This window comes from Scyliorhinus canicula, chromosome 17 (genome assembly GCF_902713615.1).
Source record: "Scyliorhinus canicula chromosome 17, sScyCan1.1, whole genome shotgun sequence".
NCBI classification, from domain to species: domain Eukaryota; kingdom Metazoa; phylum Chordata; class Chondrichthyes; order Carcharhiniformes; family Scyliorhinidae; genus Scyliorhinus; species Scyliorhinus canicula.
The window spans coordinates 117,521,458-117,541,272 of NC_052162.1; the positions used below are offsets into that span (position 1 = coordinate 117,521,458).

Below are 19,815 nucleotides of genomic sequence, written 5' to 3' on the forward strand. Positions count from 1 at the left end.
GAGAATTCTGTCTTTGTCTTAATTGCCTTGTCTGAACCAAAGTGAATGTATGAAATGAAAAGTTGGGGTTGGCTGAAATCAATAAAGTTCCAGATAACAAGATCTGAAAACCTAAATCTTCAATTTACGAACTTGCATTTCTATAGCACCTTTCACAACCACAGGACGTCCCAAAGAACTTTACAACCAATGAAGTACTTTTTAAGTGCAGTCACTGTTGCAATGTAGGAAATGCAGCAGCCAATTTACACACAGCAATGTGATAATGAGCAGATGATCTGTTTTTAGTGATGTTGATTGAGGGATTAATATTGACCAGGACACCGGGGATAACTCCCCTGGATTTGAATCCACAACCTTCTGATTCAGAGGTGAGAGAGCTGCCTACTGAGCCACGGCTGACACTATCGACAATGCAAAGTTAGAAAGGGAAAGTTGCCCGTTAAAACTCCCACCTTCCCTCTCACCCACTTTCCCTAAAGTACATCAATGTAACATGAAAAGGGGTGGCACGGTAATAATAGAAACCCCAGTATAAATAACATGGATTTGGTTGACAAATGTTGAAGTCTCGGTTTAGAGCCACAAGTTTTGACTTCCCATTTGAGCCTCGGGCACCTTTCTGTCTCTATTGCTCGTCTCAATGAGAGCTGGTTGCTGAATTTAGCTGAGAATAACTGGACCTGTGCCCCAGTTGGGAAACTGCCCTGGGCATCGCACTAATAGAGAGACAGGAAGGTGCTGGAGTACTGACTGGGAAATGGGTTCCAACCAATTGTTATATCGGTCACTCAGAGCTAAAGAGAAAACCATCTCTTTAAATACATATACAGGGAAGAGGCTGCAATGAAATGTGTCCCTTTTAACCTGCACAAAAGCAGGAGGCTCAGATTCATTTGGTGCGGGAGGAGACCATTTGGCCCATCATGCCCTTGCTATCTCTTTGGAAGGACTCACTGATTCATCCAACTGCTCTGCTCTTTCCCCACAGCCTTGCAAATTCTTACCTTTCAAGTGTTTACCCTTTGGAAAGATACTATTGAATCAGCTTTCAGGCAGATCCGAACCTCTCGCTGTGTCAAAAAATAAAATCTCATCTACCCGACTGGCTCCTTTGCCAATTACCTTGGAGCAGTCATTTTCAAATCCAGCAGCACAACCTGTGGGTAGGTCCTGGGCGGGTATCGGGAGGGTCGTGCCATGGCGTTCCGGATCACGAGAATTGGTGCTCAACGGTGCAACCGGCTTTTAGAATGCCGGCTGTTCCCTGCATAGGTGCCCCCTCAGCAGTGTGCAGGCCCGGAGCCCAGCGGGGTAGAACCCGGCCTCCTGATGTCAGTGCGCTGACCCAGGAGCAGAATTTCTTTTTAAATGGCTGGAGTCTTCTGTCTCGCATGGTGGCAGACAGCAGGCCACACTGACATCACGTGCTCTGGGCGCACGAGAGTGATTCCTCCATTTTGAGCTCCAGGGCCTCTGGTGAACAATCCATGAAGAAGAAGCTGCGAACAGGAACAAAGCAGCATAAAGATGAATACTTGAGGTATGCGTTATTTATTGTCCCACTGCAAATCAGGATTCAAAGTGTGTTATATACAGGGAAACACTGGGAAGTGAAAGTTTAAAACCCTCAAAACTTCAAAGACATTTGATGACGAAACATGGCAAGTTTGAGGATAAATGTCTTCATTTTTTTCAATGGATGCGGTGAGATCTTGAATAATCTGCTGAAGTCGTTGTCAGAAATGAAACATTGAATAACAAAGCAAGTGAGATCGTGAGTACCAAGCAGGCTCACTTGTCACATTAAAGGTCAGTGAAAATGGTGGGTCACGAAGGTCGGCCACTGAGAGTAACATAGGTCAGCCGATGTGGCTCGCAAAGATCGGCCAATGTGGGTCGCACATTTCGGCCGATGTGAGTCACGAAGATCGATCGGTTGACAAAAATGGGTACTAAGTAAAACTGTTTGAAAAACACTGCCTTCGAGGGACTCACTTTTTGTTAAAGAGCCTGTCAACCCCTCTTACCCGCTATCCTTAATGTGCATCAGTCTAATCAAGAAATGTCAACACAAATCAAATATTTTTCCTGATATAAGTTTATTAATGAAACCGAACATGGTTATAAAAAGCAGAAAATGAGTTGAGGCTCAAAGACAGCCAGACTAAAAGGATATTTACAATGTTCTGGACCCTCTTTAGCTCCTCTGTACTCTGTTCCTGTGACTCCCCACTTTGGGTGTAGGGCACATTCAGCCTGTTTGGGGATCGATGAGTATGGAAGCTCTACGTGTTTAGGTTTGGTGATGTCAGTACATTGCAGTCACTAAAAAGACTAGTGATTCCATGGAGAATAGTTGGAGTCAGCCACTTTATCATAATTGGCTGTTAAACTTCACCTCATTAACACATTTGTGTCATTAATAATTTGTACTATACATAAGCTCGGTGATGAAATATCTTCAATAGCATCTCCCTTTAAGTGTCAGATACTCTAACGTAGCTTTAGACTTGGATAACAGCTTTCAGGGCCACTGGATTTCTCGATGCACTTTCCAGCCAATTATGTACTTTCTGAAGTGTAGTCACTGTTGTGTAGGAAACGTGGCAGCAAATTTAGGCAAAACAAGATAGGAACATAGGGACAGGAGTATGCCATTCAGCTCTTTGAACCTGCTGCCCAATTCTATAAGATCATTGCTAATCTGGTTGAGATTACAACTCCACTTTCCTGTCTCACCCCATAACCCTTGTCTCCTTTGTCAATAATCTGTCTAACTCTACCCTGAATATATTCAATGGCCCAGCCCTACTGTTCTCTGATGAAGAGAATTCCACAGGCTAAACACCCTCTGTGAGAAATACATTCTCCTCAATCACCTTCTGAATGGTGGATCTCACATTGGTAAACTATGTCCCCTGGTTCTAGTCTCATATTTGAAACATCCACCTAATTTCCACCCTATTGAATCACCTTAGGATTGTAAATATTTCTATAATATTACCTCTCCTTCCTCTGAACCCCTGTGGCTAAGGACGTAACATGTTCCACCTTTCTGCATAAGAGAAGCCCTTCATCCTGAGAATGAGTCGCGTGATCCTTCTCTGAACTGCTGTTAACACAATTACATTTTTGTGTTTTAAACAAAGTGAAGAAATAGTGCACAATATTCCAGATGTGGTCTCACCAAAGCCCTGCACAGCTGTAACTTTCGTTCCCCTTGTGGGAAACATGAATGTTTCAGTTGTTTTCCTAATCACTTAATGCACCTTCATATTAACATTTTGTGATTCCTGCACCAGGACACCCAGATCCCCCTGTAACACTGAGTAATGAAATCGCTCTCCATTTAAATAGAATTGTGTTTCTCTATTATTCTTGACAAAATGAACGCATTCAAATTTCCCAACATTATATTCCATCTGCAAACTGTTGCCCACTCACTTAACCTGTCTGTATCTGTGTGTAGTCTTCCTACAACTTATTGACAGTTAACAAAATCCCACAAACAGCAAGAGGATAATAATGTTCTGTTTTAGTGATGTTGATTGAGGGATATATATTGACCCACAAATAGCGAACATGAGCTGGGTTTAGACCATCGTGAGACAGGTTAGTTTTACCCTACTTAACTTCCCTGCTCTTCTTCAAAAAGAATGATTTGGGATATTTTATATTCACCAAAGGAGGAAAATGGGACCATAGTTTCACACATCATTTGAAAGATGGCACCCCCAAAAGAGCAGCACTCTCTCAGCACTGCACTAGAGGGCAGCCGTGGGTTTTGTTCTCAAGTCCTGATTGAGAAATTAACCCAGAACATAGAACATAGAAAAATACAGCACAGAACAGGCCCTTAGGCCCACGATGTTGTGCCGAACATTTGTCCTAGATTAAGAACAAATTAATCTATACCCTCACATTCTACTGTATCTATCCAATAGCCACTTGAAGGTCCCTCATGTTTCCGACTCAACTACTTCCACAGGCAGTGCATTCGATGCCCCCACTACTCTCTGGGTAAAGAACCTACCTCTGACATCCCCCCTATATCTTCCACCATTCACCTTAAATTTATATCCTTTGGAACTCAGAGGCAGGAGTGTTATCCACTGAGCTCTGACTGACAGTGAAGGTGAAGAAGACTGGGAGGAAACATATGTGGAGCATCAAAACCATCACAGACCAGGTGGACCTTATGGCATGTTTATTTGATGTCCATGCTATGTCATTTCAATCAGTGGAACATTTCCGACTTGGTATTGTTGATTTCACACCAATGGATTTGTTTGGGTGCGATGCTGACAGTGAATGTTTTATTGTAAAATAATTTCAGCTGAGAGTCCCTGAATGAATGTGGAGAGATCACAAACTGCAGTTCTTAAAGAGACACTGATCACCCAGCAATCAGCAGACACAACTGAACTACAAGAAGGACAGGACACAGGGTATGCATTTCAAATGTGGTTCATTTGACCTGAATCCAGAATTTTAAACTCCATCTCAGTTACAGGGGTCTCTAACATCAGCAAAAATAAGCCCCAACCTTCAGCATCAATAAGGTTTGTGACAGCAACAACAGCAGAATCACTCTTTGTCTCAAACAATAAATCTGTGTCCCCAATCTCTACCTCCTCCCTACTGATTGTAACACTACTTCATCCCACTATGCTCCTCCTGCTTTTCCCTCAATCCTCCTTCCCTGAAGGTGCTGACTCTCGGGTTCAGTTTCAGTCTCACCTATTCCCTCCCCAATATGTCACCCAGATGTCTAAATCTTTACACCTGAAGTTAACAAACTGTTCTGCAAAGGGAGACGTCACAGTCAAATCCAGTGATTGTCCCGTACCCGCACTTTTCATCCCAGTCCCAGGAGTTTGGAGACTGGGCTCCAGATGAGTAATGGCGGCCTCGGCTCCCACAATTCCCCGGACTGGAGAAACGGCTCTATCCGCCGCGCGGGTGGGCGGCGCGGGACTGCGCATGTCCAAGGGAGAGGGGAAGCTGCGCATGTGCAGGGAGGAGTCAATAACCTGACCTTCTTGCTCAGGTGTTGACCAATGGGAAGAAATGAAGGACCGGAAGGACTGTTCTCCTCCAGCCAATCAGTGCGCGGGCTTTGTGTGAATGAAAATTGAGTTTCACAGAGGGAAACTACTTCCTGTCTCCAACATCTGTGAGTAAAACTCTTTCTTTTCTCCCCCTTTCCATTTCTTTTCTCATTCTGACCTTGAACTGGTGACTTGCAGCAACTGAAGGGAAAGGAAGTGAATCCAGGGAGGGTGCAGACACTGGAAAGTTTGGACCCGGGTTCGGTCCCAGCCCTGGGTCACATTCCATGTGGAGTTTGCACATTCTCCCGTGTCTGCGTGGGTCTCACCCCCATAAACCCAGAAAGATGTGCAGGATAGGTGAATTGGCCATGCTGGATTGCCCCTTGATTGGAAAAAAAAATTAATCGGGTTCTCTGAATTTAATTTAAAAAAAACATATATTAACTGTAGCTACATTATATATTTCCAATCATCTCTTTCCTTTGAGGGTTGTTTGTCCCTGGATTTCTCTTCCACTGGGATCAGTGGATTGAATATTTCAAGGATGAGTTCTACCAATTTCCGATAAGGGAGTCGAGAGCTATGGGGACTATGCAGCAAAATTAAGACACCTCACTCAGGATCGATCCCCTCCCCCCACCATTCACACCTCCCAGGTCCATTGAAACCTTTTTGACCAGGTACCAATGACCACAGCCCCTCCCCACCACATTCCCGTTCACTAGCCAACCTACGTTTCCTCATGTGGCGACCCCTGCCAGAGCCCCCTCTCCTCCCCACCCCCTCCTCAGTAACCCAGCCCCATGTGCCCAAAACCCACCTCCCTGATACCAAGAAACAATACAGAACCGCGTGCATAAGAGAAAAAACACAACACATGCACATAAACCGCCCCCCAATTTAAGAGACAGAAACAAATCACCAATAAAATAGAAAACCCTCAATAAGAGAACACAATCCCCGTCCCCACCAACCAAGTCCAAATCCCAACTCTCATCTCAGTCTCAGTCCTTCAGCCTTAACAAACGCCTCCGCCGCCTCAAAATAAAAGTCTTTGAGTTATGAGTCACTCTCAGCTTTGCTGGGTCGACCATTCCAAATCTCACTCTGCTGCCGGACTATGCCCCATTCACCCATCGAAAGGCCACCCGCCTTCTCACCAGCTACTCCGTCAGATCTTGGTATCTGCATCGACCAACACCTTCCCACTTCGCATGCACTAACTATTGGCATTCTGCTTTTTTTAACTGCTCCGGTGGGGAATGCCACACAAGGCTGCACTCAGCATTATTCCTGCATTGAGGATCTCCAAAAGGAAAGCCCCTCAGTGCTGGAATAATGTTAAGTGAAGCCGCCTTGATCCCCTGACTCGACCCCCGGACCCCCCAATGTCTCAACTCACCTATAAGGGGGTCCTCGGGCCTCTCCACCCCACCTCACATGGGCAGTGCATCCCCGGACTTGATCCTCAGTGCGAGCAAATTGCCAGCCTGACACCTTGGCACTGCCCGCGTGGTACCCTGGCAGTACGCCTGCCAGCCTGCCAGTGCTACCTGGGCACCCCAGAATTGCCATGCTGGCACCTGGGTGGCACTGCCAGGGTGCCTACGTGGCATTGCTAGGGTGCCAAGCTCAAAACCTTTTCCTTCACGTGGTAGCTGTGGAAGCCGACCATAACCGCCCGTGGTGGCTCATTCACTCCAGCCTTCGGCCTGAGTGACCTATGTGACCTGTCTAACCCGTAGCAGGTGGATCTTCCTCCTCCCCCACCAACTCAGCAAAAATCTTTGCCAAGTACTCGGTCGGCCTCAGGCCCTCCACTCCTCAGGCAGGCCCACGATTTTCATATTTTCCCTCCTTGACCAGTTCTCCAGGTCCCCTACCTTCGCTCTGAGCCTTTGTTAACCCCCGTTACTCTCCACAGCTCCTCACCCATCGAGGTGAACTGGTTGCTGTGTTGTGACAGTGTCTCCTCCATCCCCCTTCAACTTCTCTCCTTGCTCCCACACTTCAACCGACGTCTTCATCTCTGCCGCCTTTACCAGTGCAAACGCCTCCTCCACCCACTCTAAAGTGAAGCTGTCATCTCCCTCCAAAGCACCTCCAAACGCTTGGCAAACAGCCTTTCAAACTCCACTGTGGCAATAAGACCCTGTTTGTGCTAAATTGACTGATTGCAGGCAGGATGGGAAAGATTTGGTCAACTTGAAATGAGACCTGTTACCTTTTGACCAGTGACCTATTTAGAGTCTGCAATGCACTGATGGAAAAGATTGTGAAATGCTGAGTTGACACCTTTAACCACAATGTCTGACGAATGGCTCTGTGGTTACAAGAAAGATGTAATTCGACAGTTTGAAGTAGAGTAAATTTGACCTGTCTGGGACACGGGTCAGAAGGAGTATAAGAACCAAGCATCGAAGATTCCGTTTCAGAGACGACCGAGGATCAACCGGAACAAATGGGTGATGGCTCAGAGAATAGAACAGACCACCGAGAGGAATATGGGTGATTCAGTTCAAAGGGGTAATATCTACTTATGTCTGAAGCTCTGACATCACCTCGGTCAGAGTTTCCCCGGTGAGGGGAGCGGCCACACCCGACCACCCAGCCCCCGCCATCTTCCTTCCTGCAGGACTCACAGCAGCACTCGCCGGCGGACCTTCGCTCACCCCCTTCTTTCCAGCACCTTTCCTCTGGGACTTCGACATTCCTTGACCTCCTTATGACTTCCCACAACAACTCATCCAGAAACTCCCTAAACCGAGCATAAAAGTCCAAAAATCAGTGACTCTCACAGGAGCCACCTAACGTGTGACATCCACCAACATGTTGTCACCGGAAGTCCCCGGAATGAACAATATCAATATGACACCAGCATCAACATATTAACGACAGGCCATTCATCTGCTCTGTCTGTGGACAGAGCTTCTCTCAGTCAGGCAGCCTGCTGGCACTGGGGAGAGGACATTGAAAAATGTTCCAGGAGTGGGATGGAATTCAGCCAATCCTCCAGCCTCTTGACACACCAGCGAGTTCAAACTGGGGAGCTGCTGTTGACATGTTCTCTGTGCGGATAGAGAGTCACTCACTCATCCCACTTCCTGACACACCAGCCACTTCATGTTTGACTGCAGGGGCTGGACTCTGCTGAGGGAAATATTCACTCTATCTCGGCCCCTCAGAATTACACACAACTCAATTCAATCTCCCCTCAGCCTCCTCTGTTCCAATGAGAACAACCCCAGCCTCTCCAATCTTTCCTCATAGTTAAAATTCTCCATCCCGAGTAACATCATCATAAATCCCCTCTGCAGCCTCGTGTGATCACAGCCTTCCTGCAATGTGGTGACCAGAACGGTCTGCAGTGCTCCGGCTGTGGTTTAACTGGTGTTTGATCCAGTTCCAGCACAATCTCCCTGTTCTTATATTCTCGGCCCTCAGCTACCAAAGGAAACTATCCCACCTGCCTTCCCAAGCACTGATAACAGAGAGAGAGAGGCAGCAGAGGGAGAGAAAGGCAGCAGAGGGAGAGAGAGGCACGAGAGAGAGAGGGGGGCACCAGAGACTGAGAGAGGCAGGAGTGAGAGGAGAGAAAAGAGAGAGAGAGGCACCTGAGTCAGTAACAAAAATAAGTAATGAAATTGAGTTCAGACAGAGATCTGCATGAACTGACACCTCTTTATTCACAGATTAACAGAGTAATCACTGTACTTGAATCAATGTTATTCACTTTTGGAATTGAATGAATTAAGGGTCAGATTAACTATATCACCCCCAGTATCAGATAGGTCTGTTTAATACAGAACAGGGTTAAACCCAGTGTCCAATATTAGAGGTCTCTGTGGCTGTTGGATGCCTGGTTTCACTGTACAGCTGACAAGCCCACAGTTTCAGTGAACCCGTCCACCCAGGGTCTGTTTCTGAACCCTCATCATAGCATATTACCTGGTTAGCTATTTATATATGGTCATCATGGTCAGACAGCTAACATAAAGCTCAACCAGAAACTATGGTTCTTCTTTCTACTGATTCCAGCTCCTACAAGTAGTGACAGCATCTCCAGCCCTCAGCTCTGTTGCTGGGCTGTCATCGACATGAGCAATAGAGAGACATAAGTTGCCTGAGGCTTAATGGAAAGTTGAAACTTGTAGTCTAAATCAAGATTTATGAAAAGATCAGTAACTTTAAAAGATAAATTCTAAACCCAGTGAACAAATTAAAGAGTCAAAAGGCAAAAACTTCAAGTTTTATGCCTTTTACTGCAAAAAACTAGAAGCAACAATGCCTGAACACTATTTTTATTAGGAATGTAACTCTTAAACTATAAATAAACTTTGCTCTTTTACTTTAAAAATTTTTTAGAGTACCCAATTTATTTTTTCCAATTAAGGGGCAATTTAGCATTGCCAATTCACCTACCCTGCACATTTTTGGGTTGTGGGGGTGAAACCCATGCAAACACGGGGAGAGTGTGCAAACTCCATACGGACAGTGACCCAGAGCCGGGATCGAACCTGGGACCTCGGCGCCGTGAGGCAGCAGCAGTAACCACTACACCACCGTGCGGCCACTTTGCCCTTTTACTTTAATGTGGAGATGCCGGCGTTGGACTGGGGTGAGCACAGTCAGAAGTCTTACAGCACCAGGTTAAAGTCCAACAGGTTTGCTTTGAATCACTAGCTTTCGGAGCGCAGCTCCTTCCTCAGGTGAGTGAAGAGGTGAGTTCCAGAAACATATATATAGATAAAGTCAATGATGCAAGACGATACTTTTGAATGCGAGTCTTTGCAGGTAATTATGTCTTTACAGGTCCAGACAGAGTGACTAGAGAGAGGGATAATCACAGGTTAAAGAGGTGTGAATTGTCTCAAGCCAGGACAGTTGGTAGGATTTTGCAAGCCCAGGCCAGATGGTGGTGAGGTGAATGTAATGGGAAATGATTCCAAGGTCCCGGTTGAGGCCATACTCATGTGTGCGGAACTTGGCTAATAGTTTCTGCTCGGCGATTCTGCATTATCGCACGTCCTGCAGGCTGCTTTGGAGAGGCTATTCCCTCTTAATAATAATAATCTTTATTTTTTTCACAAGTAGGCTCACATTAACACGGCAATGGGGCATCACGGTGGCACAGTGGTTAGCATTGCTGCCTCACGGCGCCGAGGTCCCAGGTTCGCTCCCGGATCTGGGTCACTGTCCATGCGGAGTTTGCATATTCTCCCTATGTTTGCATGTGTTTTGCCCCCACAACCCAAAGATGTGCAGCCCAGGTGGATTGGCCACGCTAAATTGCAACTTAATTGGAAAAAGTGAATTGGGTACAGTGATAAAGTTGTACTATGAAACTCCCCGAGTCACCACATTCCGGTGCCTGTTCGGGTACACAGGAGAATTCAGAATGTTCAATTCACCTAACAGCAAGTCTTTCAGGCATTCTAGAACGAGAGGTAATAGTCTGAGGATAAGATGGGCAGCATGTTAGCACAGTGGTTAGGACAGTTGCTTCACATCTCCAGGGTCCCAGGTTCGATTCCGGCTTGGGTCACCGGCTGTGTGGCGTCTGCACGTTCTTTCCGTGTCTGTGCAGGTTTTGTACAGGTGCTCAGGTTTCCTCCCACAGTCCAAAAATGTGCAGGTTAGGTAGATTAGCCATGATAAACAATGGATTGGCCATGATAAATTGCCCTTAGTGTCCAAAAAGGTTAAGTGGGTTACAGGGATGGGGTGGAGGCCTGGGCTGGGCTGGGGTGCTGTTTCCAGGGGCTGGTGCAGACTCAATGGGCTGAATGCCCTCCTTCTGCACTGTAAATTCTATGATTCCTCTTTGGTTTCCTCCTACAAGCCCTGAAAGACGTGCTGTTAGATAATTTGGACATTCTGAATTCTCCCTCTGTGTGCCCGAACAGGTAACTTCATTGCAGTGTTAATGTAAGCCTACTTGTGACATTAAAGATTATTTTTAAAAAGAGGTCACAAATTCTAAAGAGTTGAGGAGAAACTGCTTCCCCCAAAGGGTTGTGAATCTGTGGAATTCACTGCCCCAGAGTGCGGTGGAGCTGGGACACTGAGTAAATTTAAGGAGGAATTAGACGTTTTTAATCGGGTTAAAGGATTACACTTGATGGGCCAAATGGCCTAACTCTGCTCCTATATCTTATGACCTTCTGAAAGGGAGACATTGATTTGCTCCCAGATGTTGCCCAGAGGAGGAAGTTTTAGTCTGAAACTCATTGGCCAACCTCCATATTGTGACATCACAAAGGAGCTCCTCCTAAATCAGCCAACAGGAATAAATCCGTTCCGCGGTGACGTCATTGCCCAGAGCGCGCACATGCGGGAGCCCCGCCCCGCCCCCACCCACAGTTCCCTTCTTTCACACATCCTCGCGACAATATTTCCAGGCAACCTGCTGACAGTTCCGGCCGTCGGTGATCTGCCCCTCCCCTAACATGGGACGGCGCCTGTCTAAGGGAGAGGGGAAGCTACGCATGTGCAGACCTTACTGCTGAGGTGTTGACCAATAGGAAGATTGGAGGACCGGAAGGACTCTGCTCCTCCGCCAATCAGAGCTCCCCCATTGTCTCAATGCGGAAGCTGGACATGGAGGTTTGTGCCGAGCAAAGCTGTTGTTCCTCCAACCCTGAGTGAGCTTGAGCTGCACACAGACTGAAACCTCCTCTTGTCTCCAACATCTGTGAGTAAACCACTTTCTCTTCTCCCCCTTTCCATTTCTTTTATCATTCTGATCTTCAATTGGTGACTTGCAGCAACTGAAGTGAAAGGAAGTGAATCCAGGGAGGGTGCAGACTCTGGAAAGGTTGGCACAGGTCTCTCTCTTAAAGACATTGACATCCTTTGCTCCCTCAGCTTGACACATTTATTTGTCTCTTTCCTAATGTTCACAGTTAAAGGGCTGATTTCCCCAGGAGATGGCTGATATCAAAGGGAACAGTAAACAGGACAAATCAAAGCCAACCAATTACTTCCCTGTCGGAATACTCTCCACCATCAGCAAAGTGATGGACGGAGTCATTAACAGTGCTATCAAGTGGTACTTACTTAGCAAAACCTGCTCATGGCACGCTCAGTTTGGGTCCCACCAGGGTCACTCAGCTCCTGACATCATTACAGCCTTGGTTCAAACATGGACAAAAGAGCTGAATGCCAGATGTGAGGTGAGAGTGACTGCCCTTGATATCAAGGCAGCATTTGACCGAGTATAGCATCAAGTAGCCCCAGCTAAACTGGAGTCAATGGGAATCATGGAAAACTCTCCGCTGGTTGGAGTCATACCTGGCACAAAGGAAGATGCTTGTGGAAGTTGGAGGTCAATCATCTCAGCTCCAGGAGTTCCTCAGGGCACACTCCTAGGCTCAACCATTTTAGCTGCTTCATCAATGACCTCCCTTTCATCATAAGGCGAGAAGTGGGGATGTTTGTGGATGACTGCACAATGTTCAGCACCATTCGTGACTCCTCAGATAATGAAGCAGTCCATGTCCAAATGCAGCATGACCTGGACAGTATCCAGATGTGGGCTGAGAAGTGGCAAGTTATATTTGTGCTACACAAGTGCAAGGCAATGACCATCTCCTACAAAGGAGGAACTAACCTCCGCCCCTTGACATTCAGTGGCATTAGCATCGCTGAATCCCCACAACCAACATCCTGAGGGTTACCATTGATCAGAAACTGAAATGGACCAGCCATATTAATACTGTGGTTACCAGGGCAGGCCAAAGACCACAGCGAGTAACGCACCTTCTGACCCCCAAACTCTGTCCACCATATAGAAGGCACAAGTCGGGCGTGTAATAGAGTCATCACTACTTGCCTGATTGAGTGCAGCTCCAACAACACTCAAGATGCTGTCCTACACCAACCAGAACAAAGCAGCCAGCTTGACTGCTCCCCATTCCACAAATATTCACACCCTCCGCCAACGGCGAACAATGGCAGCCGTGTATACCATCTACAATGTGCACTGCAGTAACTCACCAAGGTTCCTCCGACAGCACCTTCCAAACCCATGACCACTACTATCTAAAAGGACAAGAGCAGCAGATACCTGGGAATCCCACTACCTGGAGGTTCACCTCCAAGTCACTCACCAGACGGACTTGGAAATATATCGCCCTTCCTTCATTGTTGCTGGGGCGACATCCTGGAACTCCTTCCCTGACAGCACAGGAGATGTACCTACAACTCAAGGACTGCAGCGGTTCAAGAAGGCAACTCATCACTGCCTTCTGAAGGGCAACTAGGGATGGGCAATAAATGCTGGCTGAACCAGCGACTCTCACATCCCATAAATTAATTTTAAAAACTTTTATATTGGACAGAGTTATATGGAATGTATTATATATTATTGATGTTTCTGTAATAAAATACATGCATTATTATTTCTAGCTTTGTAATATAGTACTGTACCTACATTATATAGAATCGCCCCATCTCTAATCAGTAAATATACTTAGATGTACAGGTTGTAATGAGTTTAGATTTGTTGACCAGCATCAATCAGCACCTTCATAAGAATTGGGAGGGGAGGAAGTGAATCCATTCTGTAAATTACACATATTTTCTGTCCAATAACATAGACATATATCTGTCTGGCAGTCTCTGTGTCCAGGACAAGAAGCAGTGAGCATGGATCTGTCAATCAGCCTGATTCAGTGCCTTCAGGAGAATTGGGAGGGTGAATATTAGATACAGCAGAGTGAGAATGGAGGGAGAGTGCGTGGGATGGAGATTTTAAGCATTTGAGGGAAAGCGAGAGAGCTAACAATGTTCGATAGAAACTAGAATTGTCTGTTCTGAATTTCTATCCTGTACTGACAGTGATGATTTTTGTAAAATCTTTCTGCAGGAATTTAGAACAAGAAGAGCTTGAGGTGGATATCTCAAACTAAATATAACGTCAAGAACTGACTGAGTCACTCGATTCTTGGGAACTGAATATCATCGGCCTTTGAATCTAGAAGGAGAGCTGTTTGTCTATTCTGTCTTCTTCAAGAGATTTTAAACATCAGTGTGTCTGGAAAAGCCACTGAGACACACACACCAATGTGAGACTGTTACAGAGCACTGACTGTGGAAAGAGCTTTAACCAGTGACACAGCCTGAAAAAATACTACACCATTCACAGCAGGGAGAGACTGTACACGTGTTCTGTGTGTGGACGAGGCTTCAACTGATCGTCCAACATGGTGAGACGCAAGGTCACCCGGACCATGGAGAAACCATGGAAATGTGAGGATTGTGGGAAGGGATTCACAGCCCCATGCCAGCTGGAAAGTCATCAACGCAGTCACACTGGAGAGAGGCCTTTCACCTGCTCTCAGTGTGAAAAGGGATTCGCTGTCTTTGGCAGCCTGCGGAGACATGAACGAGTTCACGCTGGGGAAAGGCCATTCACCTGCTCGGACTGTGGGAAGGGATTCACTCGGCTATCCAGCCTGCAGACACACCAGCGACTTCACACCGGGGAGAAGCCGTTCATCTGCTCCGTGTGTGACAAGGGATTTGCTTGGTTATCCACCCTGAAGAGCCACCAGAGCGCTCACACCGGGGAGAGGCCATTCATCTGCTCTGTATGTGATAAAGGATTCACTCAGTTATCCAGCCTGCAGACACACCAGCGACTTCACACCGGGGAGAGGCCATTCATCTGCTCCGTGTGTGATAAGGGATTCACTCGGTTAACCAACTTGCAGACACACCAGCGACTTCACACCGGGGAGAAGCCGTTCATCTGCTCTGTGTGTGATAAGGGATTTGCTCGGTTATTCACCCTGAAGAGCCACCAGAGCGTTCACACCGGGGAGAGGCCATTCATCTGCTCTGTGTGTGATAAAGGATTCACTCAGTTATCCGACCTGCAGAAACACCAGCGAGTTCATACCGGGGAGAGGCCATTCATCTGCTCTGTGTGTGATAAAGGATTCACTCATTTATCCAACCTGAAGACACACCAGCGACTTCATACCAGGGCGAGGCCATTCATCTGCTCTGTGTGTGATAAGGGATTCACTCAGTTATCCAACCTGCAGATCCACCAGCGAGTTCACACCGGGGAGAGGCCATTCATCTGCTCTGTGTGTGATAAAGGATTCACTCAGTTATCCAGCCTGCAGACACACCAGCGACTTCACACCGGGGAGATGCCATTCATCTGCTCCGTGTGTGATAAGGGATTCACTCAGTTATCCAACCTGCAGAACCACCAGCGAGTTCACACTGGGGAGAGGCCATTCATCTGCTCTGTGTGTGATAAGGGATTCACTCGGTTATCCCACCTGAAGAGCCACCAGAGCGTTCATACTGGGGAGAGGCCATTCATCTGCTCTGTGTGTGATAAGGGATTCACGCGGTTATCCAGCCTGCAGACACACCAGCGAGTTCACACCGGGGAGAAGCCGTTCATCTGCTCTGTGTGTGATAAGGGATTCACTCAAATATCCAGCCTGCTGAAACACAATGTCAATCACACCAATGAGAGACCCTTTAAATGCTCTGACTGCAGCAAGGGTTTCAAAAGTTCACAGTTACTGATGTCCCCCCAGCGCATTCACTCTGAGGAGAGACCGTTCAGCTGCTCTCACTGCACAAAGAGGTTCAGAACCTCATCCAACCTGATCAAACACGAGCGACGTCACACCTAACAATGAAGCAGAATACCCGGAGGCCTTGTTCATCGTGGCCGGGGACTTTAACCAGGCCAACCTCGAGTGTACAGCCAAAATTCCACCACCACATCTCCTGTCCCAACAGGGGCCCCGACATCCTTGACCACTGCTGCACAAATATCAAGGGCGCCTCTCGATCCATCCCCAACCGCACTTCGGAAAATCGGACCACAAAATGGTGCTCCTTCTATTGGCATACAAGCAGAAACTGAACGGGAGAATCCGGTTAAGAATGTCGTGCAAATGCTGGTCTGAGGCAACAGAAGAGCTCCTACGCGACTGCTTGGAGTCAGTGAACTGGTCCATATTCAAGAACTCGGCAGCCAACCTAAACGAGTTTGCCAGCACCATCACAGACTTCATCAGCAAGTGTGTAGAAGATTGTGTGTCAAAGAAAGTAATATCTATGTTACCCAACCAGAAACCATGGTTTAATCGGGTGATTCACTCCGTACTGAAGGCCAGGTCTGAGGCATTCAAGACAGGCGACCCTGACCTATACAAGAAATCTAGGTACGACCTCCACAAAGCCAACAAGGACGTCAAGAAACAATACCAGACTAAGCTAGAAGCACAGACTAATGACATGGACTCTTGTCGGTTGTGGCACGGCTTCAACAACATAATGAGCTGCAAAGCCGAGAAGAATCTTTGGCAACAGGGCACCCCTCCCCGACAAATTCAATGCATTCCATGTTCACTTCAACAGGAAACCAACAAATCTTTGTCAACTGCCCCAGCAACCTTGGAGACACAAACCTGTGACATAACAACCGTCACAGCCTCCAAAGTCAGATCGGCCTTCTTGAAAGTGAACCCTTGGTAAGCGGCAGGTCCTGACGGGATCCCTGGTCGTGCACCCAGATACTGTGCAGACCAACTGACGGATGTGTTTCCGGACATCCTCAACCTCTCCCTACTCCGTTCCGAGATTCCCACCTGCTTCAAGAAGACCACCATCCATACCGGTGCCAAAGGAGAACCAGGCAACGTGCCTCAACCACTACCATCCGGTGGCCTTGGCATCGATCATTATGATGAGCTTCGAGAGGTTGGCCATGAGACACGTCAACTCCACACTCCCAGAGTGCCTTGATCCACTGCAATTCGCATACCACCGCAACCGGTCCACCGCAGACACCATGGCCCTACCTGTCCCCCGCAGACACCATGGCCCTACCTGTCCACCGCAGACACCATGGCCCTACCTGTCCACCGCAGACACCATGGCCCTACCTGTCCCCCGCAGACACCATGGCCCTACCTGTCCCCCGCAGACACCATGGCCCTACCTGTCCCCCGCAGACACCATGGCCCTACCTGTCCACCGGAGACGCCATGGCCCTACCTGTCCACCGCAGACACCATGGCCCTACCTGTCCACCGCAGACACCATGGCCCTACCTGTCCCCCGCAGACACCATGGCCCTACCTGTCCCCCGCAGACACCATGGCCCTACCTGTCCACCGCAGACGCCATGGCCCTACCTGTCCACCGCAGACGCCATGGCCCTACCTGTCCACCGCAGACGCCATGGCCCTACCTGTCCACCGCAGACGCCATGGCCCTACCTGTCCACCGCAGACGCCATGGCCCTACCTGTCCACCGCAGACACCATGGCCCTACCTGTCCACCGCAGACACCATGGCCCTACCTGTCCACCGCAGACACCATGGCCCTACCTGTCCACCGCAGGCTCCACCGCCATCTCCCTGGCCCTACACTCATTCCTGGAGCATCTCGACAACAAGGACTCCTCTGTCAGACTCCTATTCATTAATTACAGCTCTGCCTTCAACTCCATAATCCTAGCCAAGCTCATGTCAAAACCTAGGACTTGGCTCCTCCCATTGCAGCTGGATCATTGACTTCCTGACCCACAGACAGCAATCAGTAAGGATAAACAAAAATGCCTCCTCCTTTGCGTTAGTCCTCAATACCAGGGCCCCACAAGGCTGTGTACTTCGCTCCCTACAGTATTCCCTGTACACACACGATTGTGTGGCAAAATTTGACTCCACCTCCATGTTTGCCGATGACACGACTGCAGTGGGTCAGATCTCAAACAACGATGTGTCAGAGTACAGGAGGGAGATAGAGAACCTAGTGGCGTGGTGTAATGACAATAATCTCTCCAACTCAATTTTCAAATTTGCTGATGACACCACCGTAGTGGGTCGGATCTCAAACAATGACGAGACAGAGTACAGGAATGAGATAGAGAATCTGGTGAACTGGTGCGACGACAATAATCTCTCCCTCAATGTCAACAAAATGAAGGAGATTGTCATCGATGTCAGGAAGCGTAGTGGAGAACATTCCCCTGTCTACATCAATGGGAACAAAGTAGAACGGGTCGGGAACTTCAAGTTTTTAGGTGTCCATATCACCAACAACGTGTCCTGCCCACCCTATGCCGACATTATAGTTTTTTTTTAGTAAACAATTTTAATGAGGTATTTTTGGCAAAATAAACAACAACCGGATAAAACAGTGGACAAACAACAATAGCATAGTGCGAAACAAAAAACGGATCCCATCCGACAGGGACCTGCCTAATTGAACCCCCATATTTGCCACCTCTAGACTCATCACCACCCTTGTTTTCAGTACCCGGGTCGTAACGTCTGCGTATCCCTACCAGTACCCCCTGAGTTTTGGACATGCCTAGAACATGTGGACATAGTTCGCTGGTCCTCCCGCACATCTAGCACACATGTCCTCCACCCCAAAAACTTTACTCACCCGGGCCTCTGTCATGTGGGCCCGCTGGACGACCTTGAATTGGATCAGGCTGAGCCTGGAGCACGTTGTGGTCGCATTTACCCTGCTCAATGCCTCCGCCCATACGCCATCCTCTAACTCACCTCCAACCTCCTTTTCCCACTGAAGATTCAGCACCTCGGTCTGCGTCTCCTCTGCTCCCATAAGTCCTTTTATATATATCCAAAACCCTCCCCATCCCATCCACTGGACACTACCCTGTCCTGGATCCCCTTTCGTGGCAGGCGTGGGAAGGATGGTATCTGTCTCTGTAGTTTTGCATACATTTCCTCAACCTTTTGCACACCGCCTCGTTCGCCAACATTTCAACCTCTAACCTCCATTGTGGGCACTGATAGCTTTCCCCACAGACCTGCAGATCAACCCAATGTGGAGCATGGTCCGAAATAGTGATCGCTGAATATTCTGCATCCCTTACCCCCGCCAGCAAATCCCTGCTCATGATGAAAAAATCAATTTGGGAATACACCTGATGAACGGGTGAATAGAACGAAAACCCCTTCCCCATGGGTCACACACCCCCCCCCCCCCCCCCCCCCCATTTGCACCATGAACCCTCTCAGTTCCTTTGCCACTGCTGGCACCCTACCCGTTTTTGGACACGACCGATTCAGGCTGGGATCAAGGACTGTGTTAAAATCACCTCCCATAATCAGCTTGTGCGAGTCCAGGTTGGATATCCTCCCCAGTAGTTTCTTAATAAAATCTACATCATCCCAATTCGGGACGTATACATTGACCAAAACTACCCTCACCCCCTCGAGCTTACCACTAACCATGACAAATCTTCCACCCCCATCTGAAACTGTACTGCCCGCCTCAAATTGCACCAGTTTGTGGATCAAAATCGCAGCCCCTCTGGTCTTAGTATCCAGCCCCGAATGAAAGACCTGGCTAATCCACACCTTCCTTAATCTAACCTGGTCAGCTACTTTCAGATGAGTCTCCTGTAGCATAATTATGTCCGCCTTCAGAGCCCTCAAATGCGCGAACACACGTGCCCCCTTGACCTGTCCATTTAACCCTATAACGTTAGGTGATAAGCCTGGTTGGGGGCACTGTGCCACCCCTCCTTCGCCGATCAGCCATCTCCTTTCTTGAGCCTGCCCCCAGCCTATGTGTCGCGCCTCCCCTGGCCCGCCTCCTGGCAGCCCCCACTTCCGACCTCCTCACTGTTAGAACATAGAACAGTACAGCACAGAACAGGCCCTTCGGCCCTCGATGTTGTGCCGAGCAATGATCGCCCTACTCAAACCCACGTATCCACCCTATACCCGTAACCCA

General features: G+C 48.0%; 1 protein-coding gene across 4 annotated transcripts; it reads left to right on the top strand.

Moving 5' to 3' along the window:
* Positions 1–5,137: 5,137 nt before the first annotated feature.
* On the top strand, positions 5,138–17,155 carry LOC119951356 (zinc finger protein 227-like). Of its 4 annotated transcripts, none has more exons than XM_038774493.1 (2): positions 5,138–5,179; positions 13,927–17,155. In XM_038774493.1, exon 2 carries the CDS (start codon positions 14,264–14,266, stop codon positions 15,719–15,721), a length of 1,458 nt encoding a protein of 485 aa, XP_038630421.1. In that variant the 5' UTR covers positions 5,138–5,179; positions 13,927–14,263; the 3' UTR covers positions 15,722–17,155. The 4 variants fall into 4 exon arrangements, with proteins under 4 accessions (XP_038630421.1, XP_038630420.1, XP_038630422.1 ...); XM_038774492.1 differs by lacking the exon at positions 5,138–5,179 and adding an exon at positions 9,708–9,766; XM_038774494.1 differs by lacking the exon at positions 5,138–5,179 and adding an exon at positions 9,731–9,778.
* The last annotated feature ends 2,660 nt before the right edge of the window (positions 17,156–19,815 follow it).

Bases quoted from the DNA above. Each gene is read 5' to 3' on its own strand.
- LOC119951356 (XM_038774493.1), top strand. From the start codon at position 14,264: ATGGTGAGACGCAAGGTCACCCGGACCATGGAGAAACCATGGAAATGT.